At 50.4% G+C, this 17,047-nt stretch overlaps 1 protein-coding gene across 7 annotated transcripts in view; it reads right to left on the bottom strand.

Annotated features, from left to right (window-relative positions):
* The window catches only part of LOC118221569 (voltage-dependent L-type calcium channel subunit beta-1-like), a 49,772-nt gene that overhangs the window by 4,774 nt on the left and 27,951 nt on the right, over nucleotides 1-17,047 (bottom strand). For 3 of the 7 annotated variants that reach the window (XM_035406765.1, XM_035406768.1, XM_035406770.1), the window contains 9 exons: nucleotides 15,187-15,306; nucleotides 14,257-14,379; nucleotides 13,728-13,864; nucleotides 11,707-11,783; nucleotides 9,780-9,940; nucleotides 7,221-7,301; nucleotides 6,259-6,317; nucleotides 5,949-6,058; nucleotides 3,609-3,617 (listed from right to left, as the gene is read on the bottom strand). In XM_035406765.1, the coding sequence (XP_035262656.1) occupies nucleotides 3,609-3,617; nucleotides 5,949-6,058; nucleotides 6,259-6,317; nucleotides 7,221-7,301; nucleotides 9,780-9,940; nucleotides 11,707-11,783; nucleotides 13,728-13,864; nucleotides 14,257-14,379; nucleotides 15,187-15,306 (877 nt within the window). Of the gene's footprint in view, nucleotides 1-3,608; nucleotides 3,618-5,948; nucleotides 6,059-6,258; nucleotides 6,318-7,220; nucleotides 7,302-9,117; nucleotides 9,147-9,779; nucleotides 9,941-11,706; nucleotides 11,784-13,727; nucleotides 13,865-14,256; nucleotides 14,380-15,186; nucleotides 15,307-17,047 lie in introns of all 7 variants that reach the window. The other 4 variants (XM_035406766.1, XM_035406771.1, XM_035406767.1 and 1 more) reach the window with 3 other exon arrangements.

Genomic DNA, 17,047 nt, shown 5'->3' with positions numbered 1-17,047 from the left:
CCCTCTTTGTCAATGAGTCTAAGATGGGAAACAGTGGACCTCAGGGCAGAGCCTGCCACAGGGGCCGACAAGAAAATGGTCCCAAATCAAAATCCTCATCCAAAGAGACTCATTATCTCCTTGAGGGAAGCTTACCACCATCACTTTGTGAGCATTCTGATGAGCGTGGATTTAAAAAAAAAAATCTTCATATTGTCGAAATCATTCAAAATCATCTTTGAATGATTTTCAGAATATGATAGGCTATTCCTTTGTGGAGTGGCCTATCATCATAATATGTCAAACGCAGCAATCTCTTATGCGAACACAATCCAAAATCAGTTAGTATAAATTAGCTTCATGGCACAGCAAAGCGAGATGAACCAAAAATGTATCTGCATCCAAAATTAATTTTTAAAAGAATCACATTCTAAGCATTCAGATTCTGTCTCATGCCCTATTGCTACAAAGGCTCAACATTCCCAGATGTTAGCAGCAGCCACGGGTCTGCTAACTCGTTAACGAACACAAATCCACACAATCATACATCAAAGGAGAGAAGTAAATATGACCAGTGTGAGAATCTGTTCTGTTTTAAATGGGTAAACTCAGAAATGAAGCAAAAAACCTGAAAGCGATTTATTTATCACATGACGCGCATTTCTTAAAGCATTCCGCAGCTATATCTGCTTTAGGAGATTGCACTTCGCGCGGAATGCCAAGAGCTTGAGAGAAGCGGGGAGAAAACATTTTAAATGGGCCATTGCAGCCTGCGCTCACATGGATAAATCCGAGCCCAAAACGGAACTGCAGCGACAGCAGCTAGCGACCGGAGTCACGCAGGGGGAGCAAGCTGGCGAGAAAACAACCCTGACATGGGAGAACCTCAGACTTGCACTGACGGGGAATACCAAAACGAGCGCGGTATCGTTGCTGCAGCCTGACCGGCTCGGGAGCACAAATTTCTTCCGGTATCTATGCGGTAACGTTACGCGCTAACCGGCACAGCGCCGCTCATCAGCCTACGGGAAGCTGGTCTCCCTTGGCGAACCACGATCCGCGCCTCAGTTCCAATCTGTGGGCAGAGTACGAGTCCATCGTAGTCGCGGCTCGTCATTCATCTGCAGATCATTGATTTGATTCTCCGGGATGGAGTTGGCTGAATATAAATCAGCCTGCACTTTGCCTCCTTATAGCACAGCTTAAGACACTGGAGTAGCGCACTGCACGAGGCACTGGGGGCTCATTAATCATTTGAGATACACTCAGCCTCGCACTTCTACTTTGCGCAATTTTACGTATGTAAAAATAAAGATGCATTCATCATCACACACATTCAGAAAATATTACGATGAAGATTCATTTTTAAATTGCCATTTTCGATATATTAACATGATTCCAAAACCACGAGCCTGAACACGTACATTAACGTCTGAATTGACAACAGTGAAAATTGTTGGCCATATGGGTTAAATATATACCTTTCAGAACAATCTGCTGCTATTCACGAAATCTCTTCTCAGAATGGAAGAGGGAAATAGTGTCAACAGTAATATCGTTTAGCTGCACGGTTGGAACATTATGAGTAACAACTGCATTTAATGTAATGGCCGATTTCAGCTTCACCAGAGTGTCGGCTCTGTCAGCGAGAGAACAGAGCTGTTCTGCCCGGCCGAGCTGCTATTTAACCACCCGGAAATGATTTTTTTTTCTGCACCATTAATGCACACATTGTGTGTGAAAATGTATGTTCTGTTGATACGCGAGTTTATTTTGGACCTGAAAGAAATAAAGTTACTAAGTAGAACTGTGAAAAATCTTTACCTCTGCTGCCATATTAAAGTCCTGGTCAGAAGAGATGTACAACACTGATTGAACAATTAAGGACAACAACTTAATAAACTACTTTGATTGTAACTACAGTTTTTATTCTTTTATCTTTTTGAAGCCTTCACAGACATCTTTTAAAACCAGCTTGCATATTTCCACATGAAATAGGCAACTCAATGCCCACCATGACAGGCCCTTTACTGCGGACAGCAGAAGCACTGTTCTAGGGAAGTCACTGATGCGTATCAGCGTGCAAGGCTATCGCCCCTCCCTTCAATAGCTCTTTTGAGTGTGAATCTTTCTGAACACGTCGAGCGCCTGCAAATGAACATCAACCAAGTGACAGGGATGCGCTGTGTCCTCCCCACACAATCGTTCGCTTCTCCGCGTTCAGTTTCTTCACTCGAACTCCCTGCGGCTCACAGGAAGCCCCTTCCGGAGATTTCCGAAGCAGAGTCCGTCCCGGAACCTGAACGAGGCACAGCCCGCCGCGGAGTGCGTCCTGTTTTGGGGGCTGGGTCTCGACAAGCCGGGGGATCGCTTTTTGGAATCTGCTGTCCGGGCAGTGCGAGCTATTAAATTCCCAATGATCAGCAGGGTCGGGCCTGGCTGGTGGCTTTTTACAGGGGTGTTGGGAGAGGAAACCAGTCACGACGAAAGCCGTTCGTGGGTTCACACACAACTCTAGCATGGTCAGACCCAAACAGAACCACCAGATACACAATACAGCTGGGCATACCACTTTTACATAAAGGACCTCATAACAACGTGCAGAACTGCAATGTCACAATAAAAGTCCATGATATAGTATACCAGCAGCTTCATGATAATGTACACTAGCTGCTTCATCATGGCAAAGTATACCTTTATAATTGTGACAAAGAACATTGGCAGCTCCATGATATAGTATACCAGCAGCTTCATGATAATGTACACTTCTTGCCTCATTGTGGTGTATAACTTCACTCACTGTCATGACAAAGACTATTGGCAGCTCCATGACAGAGCATACCGGAAGCTTTCTGATAGCAAATACCAATGGCTTCAAATGAATCATGCAGGTCATCTCAACCTTCTTCAGAACAGTACAATTCAGAAAACAGCGTGGTATGAAAATATGTATTTGAGTATCTGGTTCTTCCATTATGGATGTAGTTACCGCGTGGTTCAGTCATCGATAACTCTGGCTTTGACAGCTCTAGGTTTTTTGGGCCGCGATGGCGGTCACGACGGCAGGCATCTCTGCCTGGCACTCTGAAGCCTCGGAACATTCTGTTCTCTACGGTCAGTGCTCATGTAGAAAGCATTAGAGTGCCTGGGCTGAATGAGCGCCTTCCTGCATGGGCACTGAATGCGATTTTAACAACCGTTATTACCGGGGAGGCAGAAGCAGCCAGCGCTCGGGAAGAAATTGGCCTGGTCCTCACTGGGAAAGGGATTCTGGGTCACAGGCCGCGGTCATGTGACCAGCCCCTCCCCGCACCGCGGACAGTGCAGACCAGCCCAGTTTCTGCGGCGCTCTCCGCCGTCGTCACCTAGCAACCTGCGCCTTCTGAACCACGGACACCAGACGACTATGGAGCCACACGTTACTCTGGTTATTTGCTTTCATTTGTTTGGCAAGCAACAGGCATATTAGAGCTCTCACACAAGCAAGTGGACAGAGAGATGAGTCGGGACAGGCAAGCAGACAGAGGGACCGGCGGACGGATGGGACAGACAGACGGGACGGGCGGTTGGGTTGCGGTCAAGGGGAAAGAAGAGGGGCTCGAGTTCTTGCAAGTGGAAGAGATACGTACCCAGTACGTCTGAGTCAAGACAGTGAGGGAGAGCATGGAAGGAGGGAGGAGCCGGAAAGGGAAAGACAGAATGAAAGAAAGACAAGAGGCCATATCAGACTCAAGACAGTCAGAGAGAGAAGGTCCAGACGCCAGCTGAACTCACTGACCTATCCTTCCCTATCTGGCTACGCGGTCCTGCTATTTGTTTTACCTTTACCGCCAGCGACCGGGCTGTACGAGACGCTGACCCCAGCACTTAACAGCAGCAACAAACCCGGATACAGGGAGGGATCAATGAACGCCAAAGGGGACGTATCGATTCGGCATAAACGGCAGTCTGCTGCCACGGAAACCTCTCCCGCCGAACCTGCTCCAGAACGTAACCGCCGGCCCCTTATTCCATCTGACGTCAGGGGATCTGCTCAATGGCGGTAATCAGGGACGTGCCGCTACGCTAATGAAATCAACTATCCTTTCATAGCCCGTGACCGTCTCCGGTGAATACGACGATGCACGCAAACATGACGCTAGGAAAGGAGCAGTCATTAACGCCTCTTACCCGTTACCTATTTCAGGATCTAATTGCACAAGCCGCGAATACCTCCTACCGTAATTGGCTGAGGATATCCAGAATTTTGCACTTTTTTTACTTTAGCGGCAGTTTTGTTTTAAACGAGGCTGACGGACGAGTGAGCGACGCTCGTGACGTAGCCTTAGCCGCCGGTTCTGTGAGCAGATCGGAGACACAGCTAACGCTGGGGCCCGCGTACGAGGCTCGGGGGAGCCAGGACACGATGTACCAGTACCCTCCCGCACACAAGCACAGCCTACACTCAGCCACAGAGGCTGCACAAAGCAGACCCTGCCCTCGTTTTACCTCACCCCAAATACAGGACTCTCCTTCTAAACAGCTCTTCACAGACACAGGGACACAAAGCAAATGTACTAGCTAACGCCGCCGCGCTAAAAAGAGAAACAGAACCATTTGGAATGAAGTTTCACAGAGTGACAGAAAAGAAGTGACGTTAAACACTTTTACTGAATTTCAGCAAATATGTTTTTTACTTAGAAAAATGGGAATATAAAATAAGAGGGGAAAACTCTATATAACTCTAAGTATTTAAGTGCAGATTAGGACATCATCTGCTGTAATGGTTTTCACACTTGTTTTACGGTCCAGTAAATAACTGCACATATTCATATGCACACATACCTAAATCAGCGATCTGTTAGCATGGGGATTTTGTGGCTTGCATGCATCTGTTAAAATGTACGCATACGTATGTGTTCTTAACGCATTGTCCTAATGAATGCCTTCTCTGTCCTTACAAGGATATCCATCCAATATAAATAGTGGATCAATAAAGTCATACTCTCATGGCACACTGGCAGGTGTGCTCGTGAGGCCTGGGCTAACTGGCACGGCACTTCCTCGTTAGATTGCCGTTTGCCAGACGTGCACCGGTAAACAGCACGACTCTCGCGATGTGAAAATGTATGGTACCAGCACAAAATGTATGGATGCTGATATGCACTTTCACCAGAGCCCAGGAATTATGGGACATGTAGGAGCTTACAAGGAGTTGTTGGCAAGTAGAAGGGGGTAGAGTATAAGGTTTATACAAATGCCATTAAAATCATTTTTCTGATGTTATAGGCATTATAGCGTAGCATTTCAGAAACATGGCAGTAATTTCAGGAATCTTTGAAAATTTGGAAACGTTCTACATAACATACAGGGAGTCCTATATTTTTTAGTTCTGCTGGTGCACAGGCAATGCTGCTGAGATGCTAAGAACCTTTAGCGTCCTAGTTTTCGCTCTTTTCCCCCATTTATCTTTTTCTTCCTTTTTGATTGCATTAGCATTTTTGGACACACTGTAAATGTACTTTGGATTTGGGCCAATAAAACCCCTTTTTGAACTTTCATAAGCTGCCTCTGAGTTTTGAGTTTTTTCTGATTGGATATACCCTCACAACTTGACAAGGGACCAAAAGGTCAGCGTTCATTAGCACTGCTCATTAACCACTGGGCTAAGTAGCTTATTTGCATTAATCTGCTAGAAGTCCAAGAGGAGATATAAAAGGGACACAGAATACGTGTGAGGCGTTAAAGGTCTTCGCTTCCTGATGGGGACAGACAAACTGACGGACAGGAACAAAGACAAAGGGGACACACTGTGGGTTTGAGTTCCTGCCCTGGTGTGCGTGAGCGTGTGTGTCTGTGTGTGTATACGTGTGTGTGTGTGAGCGTGCGTGCGTGTGTGTGCGCGTGTGTGTACGCGTGTGTGTACGCGTGTGTGTACGCGTGCGTTTCACGGTCCAGCCGGCGTGTGTCCCTGCGGCCGTCTCTCTTACCCAGGCTGGATCGGGTGCTGGAGCGCTCGATGATGGTGTGCTTGCTGGGGTTGTTGAGGACGGAGCGCTTGGCCAGGGAGATGTCCGCCGTCACCCGCGTGATGGATATCCTGCCGCCGCAAAAAAACCAAAAAAAAACACAGCATCTGCTTCAGCGCTCGCACGCACGTCACAACCGCGGCGACGGTCGGGCCGCGTCAGAAGCGCGAGGATTTCATTATCGGCTCCTCGGCTTCGCCTCTTCCCCGCCGTTACGTTCGGCAAAACGAGCGCGGTTAACGTTAGCGTTTCCGGAGCCGGAGTGTCTCACCTGCCCTCGAATTTGTGTTTGAGAAAATCGAAGAGTGCCTTCTGCATCATGTCAGTGACCTGGAAGGGGAGGGGGGGGGGGGGGTTCAAAGAGAACACCGTTAGCTAGCACAGCCTGACAGCAGTCTGGAGATAATTTACACTGAAGGAAACATGGCACGTTCATTCAAATTCATATTCACTCTTTTTTCCAGGGCGGCTCACAGATTTACAGATTAGTCAGAACAAAGAGACTGGGCAGACAGCCGCGTAGATCAAAACAGTCTGCGAGACAATGGAAATGAAATCTTTGCGTACAGAAATACGACGCGGCTCGGCTATGGAGAGGCTGGGTTCCGGGTGCCATTTTAATTTGAGCATTTTTCATTTGAGTTGAGGCGGTCTGTGATGCGCAATCATATCCTCTGTCAGAGGGAGGAAAGAAGAAAAAGTGTTTTGGCATCCTCCTGACATCCTGAGAATAAACAGACCCAAGCCATGCTGTGTACAGGGAAATCGGGAGGGCGTTAAAAACAGACCCTTGGAGAACTCCTGTCAAAAAGCTATGATTCTATGTCACCTAGCCTCTCCATATTACCTAGCACAGCACCGATATGAGAGAAAAGAAATGATATTCTACAAGACTGTATGTTTAAGGTTGTTAAAGGTAACGCCACCAATTTGTGTGATTCAAATGTTTTTTTTCTGTCAATTATCCTTTAGCGAAGCCCACTCCTTACTACCCTCGTCAGCATTCTACTGGAAAGTGACCGTTCAGAAGGTCTACTGGTATTCATCATTTACAAGACCAAGCCGCCTCAGGTGAAGCAGGTGAGAAAGCAGAGGGACGGGTGGAAAGGAGGGATACCGGAGGGAGGGAAATAAGACAAAAATCCACACTACAGCGATGTGCTGGACGTCCATGAGCCGCGTATACCGCTGAGTCACCCAGAGGCCCGGCGGAGCGGCGCGGGGGTCGGTTACCTCATAGCCCTTGAGTGAAGGCCCCACCAGGATGATGGGTCTCATGGAAGGCACCACGTCGTAGGGGGGGACATGCTCCATCTGGGCCCGGGACACGGAAAGACAGCGGAGGAGGGGAGGAGGGGGAAGGAGGAGAGGGTGAGACACCAGGGCGGAGAGAGAAGGGAAGACACATGCAGGAACGCTACGGTACACTGGGCGTGCTGCTGTAGCCGTAGCGTTAAGCTAACGTTAAACTAACGTTAAACTGACGACCACTCCCCCCCTTTCACAGTAGGCAAACTGCTGGGCTTCGGTCTGTCGCGTTTCTCATCCGCCTGCTCGTTAAAAGCTCAGGGGTCCAGCTTGTGCGGAACCGGGCTCGATTTCTCTGCAGTCATAATTAAGGTCGATGGCGATGCCGCAGCGCGGTGCAGCGGAACGGCAGAGTTATTAACGCGCGCGTACCCTCCCCCTGTCCGGCCAGAGCCTTACATCACAATGTTCCTGGCCGCAGTTCCACAGCCTGGCTCTGAAAGCAGGAGCACGCCGAGCCGCTGTACTGAGCTATCCCAGCATTCAATTTTATATACCTCAAATAGGAAACCAGGCACTGTTAAGACACCTGGCTGTGACTGACACATCACAATGACTGCATCAGACCTGGGTCAAATACGTATTTGTTTTAGATTCAGATACTTTTCCGTGCTCTATTGATCTTGCCTGGCGTAATTAAACCTGCCAATATGACCAGAAGGCGGGGGTTTGCACTTTTTGAGAGTATTTCATTGGTTCCAAAACACCAGACGAGATCAGGAAAGCGTAGAAAAGTATTTGAATCCAAAACAAATATTACGTATTTGACCCCAGTCTGACCTACATATGTCTGCAGTACGTGAAGTCGATTGTTAAGAGCAACATTTAAATGAAACGATAGCATAACCAAACAATAGCGATAGCACAAACAATAATATATGCGGCTACTGCTCCATCTGTCCCTAACGCTAGCAGCAGATGAGATTCTAGTACAGCAGATGAGATTCTAGTCTGTCTGATTTGAGTCTCGCCATATTTCACACAGACATCTACCCTCTCATATCTCAGCGAGTTGGGGGGGGGGGGGGGTGAAAGCCAACGAGACGGTGCTCAGGAGACAATTTAGAGCCCATTCCTCACACTGCGTCAGGTACACTAACACAGGAAGGGACTCGCGAGGCACTGAGCCGAACCAGTGAAAAATGAACCCCTTCACAATCGCATCTCTCCTCATTTGAATACGGGTTCAGAGATTGATGCGGCATGAGTGTCATAACTATATGCGGTCCGTTTTTCCCGACTACGAAATGAATTGTTCTGTATTCTGGCCTCGTATTCAAAAGAATAATCTCTGGCACTTTCAATGCCTCGCAGTGTTTAAATTCTAGTTTTTTTATATACAATATAAAACAGCTACCTTGGTTTTATGGTAGCGTTTAGTATGAATAAGTGCACAGGGGAGACTGTCTCCATGCTCTTCCTTTCTGATTTGCTCGCTGGCAGGTTAGGAGAAAGGAAGCTTTGCGGGTGTATTTTTTGAGGTTTTTTTTGTGTTCAGTTTTTAGTTTATGTGATGGTACTGCAGACGAGAGGGAGGGCTCTGCACGTTCTGGATAAAGCCGGCCCCCGGCAGCACCCGTATTGTGCCAGCGTGTCTGCCCAAGGCCGTCCGGCGGTAAGCTAAATCCGCCGCCGCGGAAACGTTTCAGTGAGCGTGTGCGCCTCTCGCTCTTCCCCCGCCCTAACGGCGACCCGGCGCCCTCTCATTGGCTTTCACCCGCCAGCGTGAGACCCCCCCCCCCCCCCCCCCCCCCCCCCCCCCCCCCGTCGGAAACGGCGCGAGGGCTCGGAACTCGTAAAAGAATAAACCGCAGGCACTCACCGACTTCTGTTTCTGTTTAGCTGGGCCACCTATCACCCGGCACACAAAACCCCAGCGAGAGGGCGCAAAAGAAAACAACAACAAAAAAAACACAAGAACACAGAGCACGTTTGTTATTGACAGGTCAGGACCAGGGGCATCGGGAAAGGGGTGAGCTGGTGGCAGGAGCCCCACAGAGACGCAGCGGGAACTAGGGAGCGTGGGCGGAGCCAGGAGCAGAGGGGAGGAGCCTGTCACCCTCCGAGCTCCGTTCCTCTCGCTCGAGTGGCGTTTCGAGCGATTCGCAGTGCTGCTAACGCGATGGAGACGAGGCTGTCGTAGGAAATACAGCCTCCATCTTTTACGCTCGCTCCCGTAAACATTATTTATTCTACCGCCACACCGCTGCACTGTGGAGGTATGTGGAGGTGTGTAGACTGAGTGCCAACCAGCCAGCTCAACCCTCCCAATAAACACACACACACACGGGCCCAGCTCACCGTTACCATAGTGACCAGAGACAGAGGCCGGCCGAGGGGGTTAGAGGACGGGAGGTGAGGTGCCGGGGGAGGTTAATTTGAGGATGGGTGTTAGCGCACGGAGGTTGGGCGGAGGCAGGGGGGGTGGGGGGGGGTGGGGGGACGTAGAAGCAGCAGCCTCAGCGCTGGGGTCCCTGCCGTTACCTTCTTAAAGAAAGGGAGGCGGTGAGCGTTAGCCTGGGGGGACGTGACGCTGCCCGCGCTGGCCCTGGGGGAGTGGGGGTCTGCCGGGGGCTCTGCGGCCTCCTCCGCCTCCAGGTCGAGGGGGTCAAGGTCAAAAGCCACTGTGGACATCTCCATAGGAGCTGGGCGGGGCCAGGGAGCCAGTGGGGGAGATGGGGGGGGCGGGGTGGCGTCCGGGGAAGGACAGGGAAGAGGGCCGGAATGGGTCAGAGGTCAAAGGAATGAGACAGAGGAGGAGGGAGAAAAGAGGAGGGACGGACAGAGGAGCGGAGGAGGGAGAGAACGAGCGGTAAAAATGAGGGCCAAAACCAAACAAAAGAGGAGGAAGAACAAGGAAAGAGATGAGAAGAGAGGAGAAGATAGGAGAAGGGAGGAAAGGAGAGGTGTGGGTCAGGATCAGGGACAGCGGGACAGATAAAAATGCAGAGACTCGTTTGGAACCATGCAGGAGGTCAAAGGTGAGGGCTGACAGTGAGAGCGCGGCTACAGGAACCGCAGTGCAGGCATCCACAGAAGCCCGCGATCCGCGGTCGAATGAAGACGGATGACGCACACCGCAGGATGGAAGCGGAGACGGCGCGAGAGGCGGCGCGCTGCGGGGAGAGGCGTGAAGGGCTCGTGAAGCGCGGAGGCGTGGGACGGGGGCGGGCTGTTTTCGGGGGCGGGGTCAGGTGGGGTTGGAGAAGGAAAAAAGTGATCTTCAAGCTAGTGGTGCGGGACAGGGGAACTGGGAGTGTGGGGGGGGGGGGGGGGGGGGGGGATATCAACTTTCCACTCTGCAGCCCACACAATGTTCTAACAGCTTTCGAGCAGGACGAGAGCGTGCTCCCGTCGTACGAAGTCAGAGCCGCACTCATGTTCGAGTCGAAACCATATTGGCCGTCGAGCCTCTTTTGCAACACCCATCCTGTCACCACCAACAACTTTACACTGCAGTCATTTACAAACCTTGAATATGATAAACCCTCTTTTTGTTGTTCTTGAACATAGGTCTCGCTGTCATTCAAACCCATCTCCTCTTGGATGCGCTGGCGGGTCATGGCGGTGTGGTGAGGCGTCCCTATGGCGAGTGGGCGCTCAGGCAGAGGGCCTTCGGGCTGTGACGCACCGCCGGTGGGGTCAACGCCGGGCTATTTTTAACACGGCCGCCGCGCCCGGGCGTGACGGAGCCATTAGCGGGCTCGGAGCGACGGCGGTCCGCGGCGCTCGGAATGAAACGATTAGTCATCGCTCACCCCATTATGCGCGCTGATTACAACGACATTAAAACTCCCATTCGCGGGGGAACTGCTTCAGCGCTGGTTCATTTTTAATTAAGCCAATTTGATCCCTGATCTTTTTTTTTCTCCCCGTCTATCCGCAGTCCCGGGGCCCGGTCTCGTGACAGCAGCGTCCCCTGTCGTTTCCGGGGAGACCAGACAGCAGCTCTGAGCGAAGAGCGTCCTGCCAGCCGCCAATCATTTCGGATCTGCAGGCCTCCGGCCGAGCTGCGCAGTCGCTGCGACAGAGGAGCGCAGTTTTTTGCGAGCAGCTGCGCAGGCAGACCGCAGGCGCTCGAGCGAACACAGGGGCCGAATGCGTGCAATGAGGCGGGGAGAACCCCGCTGACTGACACTCCGTCCCAGCCAATCACATCCCGGGCCTGTGGGACTGCCAGTCACAGCACCGGCATTGGTCAGGATTCTTTCATAGCTGACCACGGGGCATGTCAAAAAACTGAAAACAGCGTTTTAGCAGGAGGTGCCAACTGGAATAAACATTAACACTAAATATATAAATAGTCAAGTGATTGCACTTAAGACTACATATTCAAAAGAGTTAGGAGCATAAAGGTCATTTGTAGGGAAAATAAATGTACATCCCTCTCCCAAGCTGACGTCATCCTTACCTGTGCCAGGTGGGGTGGGTCTACGTGTTCCCGTGGCAACGTCCCCCAGGCTGGAGCTGGAGTTTCCTCCTGATTTACTGTAATGATGAGAGGGCAGTGAGCAGACATCAGGAATCTTCGCTGTGCACTGCCAATGAGAATGGGGGTTCATGTGATGGGGGTTCCACAGAGAATGGAGAGGAACACTCGGAGCATGTGAGGGGGTTAGCCAGCAAGTTGAGGCAGACACCCAGACCATGTGATGGGGTTTAGCCAGTAAGTTGAGGCAGACACCCAGACCATGTGATGGGGTTTAGCCAGTAAGTTGAGGCAGACACCCAGACCATGTGATGGGGTTTAGCCAGTAAGTTGAGGGAGACACCCAGACCATGTGATGGGGTTTAGCCAGTAAGTTGAGGGAGACACCCTGACCATGTGATGGGGGTTAGGCAGTGAGTAGAGGGCCGTGTCCCAAAAAATGCATCCTCCTTTCCTCCACTACCACCTCATTTCCTCCGTGCCCTGGAAACCGACCTTTGAGTCCTCCCTCCCTCCAGTGTTCCAACAATGGAGGAGGCGAGTGAAGCGGTTTCAAACTCAACTCCACGCTTACACTGACGTACGCTACCTCAGAAGTCTTTTCCCATTTCTGGATGACATCATCACGCTCACAAGCTTGAAAGACCATCCCACAGAATCATTATCCAAACTTCAGAAAGCTGAAATGGTAGACAACTTAAATGACCCCCAATTATGCAAGACATTTAGCCAAATCTGAGTGTGGTTCAGTAGGTTATCGCACACAGCATCCTACCCAAAGGCTAGATTGCCTACAACGGATAACAAAATGTCAGTTTGTTTTTGTGGCTCATATCCAACAATTTCAGAAAATTAAGGAAGTAGGTTTACTTATTTGCTTGTGCGTGAATGTTGCCTAAATAAATGTGAATCTAAACATAAACCGGTTACCATTATTTTAGTGAGTGAATAAGCATGACTGAATTTATTCAGCCAACCATTTCCAATGGACATATTTATTACCAACAAATCAGATTACAGATGGAAATGACTGTTTTTCCATGTGAACACTGAATATTGGGAAACAATAACTTAGATAATATGAAGCGACATATCTGTTTCACTAACCTACGTGAATCACAATGTGAGGTTCATGTTTGTACAGGCTACTGAATATGCAACTATTTGTACTTGAAACTTACAAGCTATTTTGCAGCTTTAAATGGGTTGATCATGAGTAAGATCGGTGATTAGCTATTTGTGGGCTTGGCAAAAAGACAACGCTTAATATAGAGCTATTTTATCAATGGTTGACTTCAACTTTGATGACGAGACCAGATAAGCCTTTCCTCCACTTGTCTCCTCCCCTCCTTTCCTCCACATACTTCTGGATGAAAGTAGGTGAGGAGTGAAAAATAATGGGATGCATCCAACAACCATCTAACACAGGCTATGCAGAGAGTGGAGATAAATAGAGGACACCCCTGATCATGTGACATGGGTTACACAGTGAGAGGATATAAGTAGAGGGAAACATGTAACATGGGTTATGGAGTGATTAGATGCAAGTATAGGTTGACACCCTGATCATGTGATGGGGGTTAGGCAGTGACTGGAGGTCAGTAGAGGTAGACACCCTGGCCATGTGACGGGTGTTAAGCCATGAGTGGAGTCAAGTAGAGGAAGACACCCTTGATCATGTGATGTGGGTTAGGCAGTGTGTGGAGGTCAGTAGAGGCAGACTACCTGACCATGTGATGGGGGTTAGGCAGTGAGTGGAGGTCAGTAGAGGCGCACACCCTGACCATGTGATGCAGGTTAGGCAGTGAGCGAAAGTGAGTAGAGGTGGACACCCTGATCATGTGACGAGGGTTAGGCAGTGCGGGGAGGTCAGTAGAGGCGGACACCCTGACCATGTGATGGGGGTTAGGCAGTGAGTGGAGGTCAGTAGAGGCGGACACCCTGATCATGTGACGAGGGTTAGGCAGTGCGGGGAGGTGAGTGGAGGGGAAACGGTGGGCCACCTGGAGCTGAGCCGGCTCTGTCTCATCCTCTGCTCCTGCTGCAGGCGAGTGTTCTCCAGCTTCACGGGGCTGGGGATGAAGCCCACCTCACAGCCCTCCTTCACCAGACGCCCGATCCACCAGTCGTTATTGTACTTCTGCGGAGAGACAGAGACAAAACAACCTGAAATTCATCCATTTTCACTGTCATCATTTTCTCTGCTTACGCTGTCTTGTTTTGGAAAGGTGCAGGGGATGGAGAGTTAGTCCCATATGTTCATGTCTAATAATGCTTTTCCAACTCCAGAGGGTGAATGTGTTAATACGCAGCAGCTGGTCTGACTCCTTCAGAGACAGAGAGTGTGTGAAGGAGAGAGAGAGAGACAGAGAGAGAGAGAGAGTCTGTAAAAATCATTTGAATGCTCAAAACACATACGTATACTGTATATGTACCTCGCCATGTCTCAGGCTACTGCACTGACGTGCATGTCACCTGCATTGAGAAACACGTGTCACCCGGGGAACAGGGTGGAGGGGGCGGGGCCCTGACCTCTTTGATGTGCAGGAAGTCTTTGGCCTCGAAGGAGATGGCCATGCCCTGCACCGGGACGTCATCGCTGGGGCCCGAGTTGTAGCCCACGTTAGTCCTCACAGCGAAGGCCACTGGCTTGGTCTTGAACGAAGAATGAAGAGTGAGAGGGTGAGCAAGAGAGGGAGAGAGAGAGAGAAAGAGAGAGAGACAGGGGAGGGGACGGGAGAGAGACAAAAAGAGACAGAGAGGGGTGAGGGGAAAGAGAGAGTGAGACAGAGGAGAGAAGAACGAGAATGAGAAAGAGGAGAGGAGAGAGAGAAAAAGGGTGGGGGATAGCGGGAGTGAAGGAGAGGGAGATGAGAGGGAGAGAGAGGGGGCAAGGGAGACAGAGAGAGGGAAAGGGAGAGTGAAAGTGAGAGAGAGGAACAGGAGAGAGAGAAAAGGAGTGGGGGAGAGAGACAGAGTGAGAGAGAGGGAGAGGAGAAGGAGAGAGGGGCAGGAGAGAGAGAGGGAGAGTGAAAGTGAGAGAGAGGAACAGGAGAGAGAAAAGGAATGGGGGAGAGAGAGAGTGAGTGAGAGATAGGGAGAGGAGAAGGAGAGAGGGGCAGGAGAGAGAGAGGGAGAGTGAAAGTGAGAGAGAAGAACAGGAGAGGGAGAGAGAGGGGGGCAGGGGACAGAGAGAGACAAATCTCTCGTAGACGTGGGGAGCTTTCATTAAGCACGCATCGACACAGCGTCAGGCATCCAGTGCATCAGAAGGCGGGGAATCGATGCGACGGGCGGGGGAGGATGACTGGCGGCGATGCGAGCGCAGTGACAGAGAGGCCCTTATCCGCGCGGGCGCTCGTATCGGTCTCAGATAATGCTGCGCGGCGGCGGCGGCGAGCGCTGGGGACGTTCTTACGCTGGGGGCGGGGAGACCGCAGGGGGACTCGCGCTCTCGCTCACCTTGGCCTTCTCGAGCGTGGCGAGGGCCTGTCTGTCCGCCTCCTTCCTCAGCGCCTCGTGGTCTTCCTCCAGGGACACGTCTGAGTCAGACGGCCGGCTGGTGTAGGAGTCCGCAGAGCCCTGGGGGGGGGGGGGGGGACAAATAGGGGGGTGGGGGGGTGGAGAGAGTGACGTGTCACAAATGCGTCACCGAGTGCTGCTGATTTCAAACCCGTTAACACGTGCACGCCTGTGGATCTGTGTGTGCGTGCTTCTGTGTGCGTGCACGTGCGTCTGTAAAACTGTATGTGTGTGCATGTGTGTGTGTGTAAATGTAGGGCCAAAAAGGTGGTCAATGATCTGCTGTTCAATGTCCAGTGGTCCACTATAATCCCACCTTTATGCCTACCACCCATTTCAAACATAATGATTTGCAAGGACAATCATACAGCACACATGCTTGTATTGTTACTATAGACTAAGAGCACTCACCACTGATGCACTTGTAACCCCAAGAATTGGTGTGTTGTAAGTAAAAAATACATGCTACTATAATTAGCTGAAATTAATAGAGCTTGTTCATATAACATATTGGTAGAGACAGGCTATGTGAAAAAAGCCAGCGTGACTGGAGAGAAAAAGAGCAACAGACTAGCCACTAAACATTGAAAAAATGTTTAATGGATTGAGCACGGCAAGCATACAGTATGAATTATTTATCCTTCCACAACAGACTACCCTGAAGTATTCAAGCTAACATAATCTCGCTAGCAAAGAGGCTCATTTAAACATTGTTTAAAGTTGTTGATCCATTGAAACTCAATAGACTTAAAAGCATGAAGCCATAACTCTAACTTTCGTTGTTTATATCAGCCGTTGTTACAAGTTAGCGGACACACATTCAGCCATTCATTTACCCAGCTAGCTCAACAGATGGCATCTCTGTTTTCGAAGATGTATTAAAAGCAAAAACTAAAGATAAAAAGTATGTACGTTCTTCTATGTTACCAATCTAACGTTATTTTTAAAATTGTTATTTTGTATTATTTATAATTTCTTGATATCTTGATAAATAACCCTTGTAATTCTTCACTGGCTCCAAAAAGTAGAAACTGGAAATTGTCTTGACCCTCAAGGAAAATGCGTCTCTCTGTCCTCTCTGTCTGTGCTTCTTGCAGTAAAAAAAAAAAACGATCTGCACTGGCCCCACAGAATCACTGGCTATCCTCTGGCACAGACTAAAGACCCACCTCTCCAGGTCGCCTCTCGGTTTCCCTTCCATCCCCGTGCCACTGGCGCTAGCTCCTGCTTTTTTTTTCTCTCCCGATTTCAGGCTCATTTTAAGCAGATGAACGTGCTTCTGGTACTCCTCGCTTCTGCTAAATTACTATTATGTAATATAACATGAAAATTCACTGAGAAATCCGCTATCGGTTCTGTTACTGGGTTGCAGGAGTGCAGGTCAGCAAATGATAAAAGTTCTACATCTTCATCAACAGCCGTAACCCGTACAAGGCCCACTCCACGAGAAACCCCCACCGCCCCAAATCCGCCAGGCTGGCCCACGGCCCCGAAACGAGCGTGCTCAGCTGCGGCGCTGCTGCTGCTCCGCGGGACGACAGATGGAGGCGGACAGCAGGACCAGACCCTCGCCGCCTGGGAAGCCAGCGAGGGACTCTGGGATACGGGAAGCCGCTGGCTTTAATTAAACTCATCCCCCTTTCGGCCTCCTCCCTCGGCCCGCGGCAAACGAGGACCCGGCTCACGGGCAATAGCGCCGAGCCGCCGCCGCCACTGCCGCCCGGTAGAGGGGCGGGAATGGAGGGGGGAGGGGGCGGGGGGGGGCGGTGCCACGCATTCCCGCCATACCGCCGTCATTCTT

The sequence above is a fragment of the Anguilla anguilla genome, chromosome 2 (assembly GCF_013347855.1).
Source record: "Anguilla anguilla isolate fAngAng1 chromosome 2, fAngAng1.pri, whole genome shotgun sequence".
In the NCBI taxonomy this organism is placed as follows: Eukaryota; Metazoa; Chordata; class Actinopteri; order Anguilliformes; family Anguillidae; genus Anguilla; species Anguilla anguilla.
Note: the sequence above shows the minus strand (reverse complement) of the source record. Positions and strands in the feature narration are given on the sequence as shown.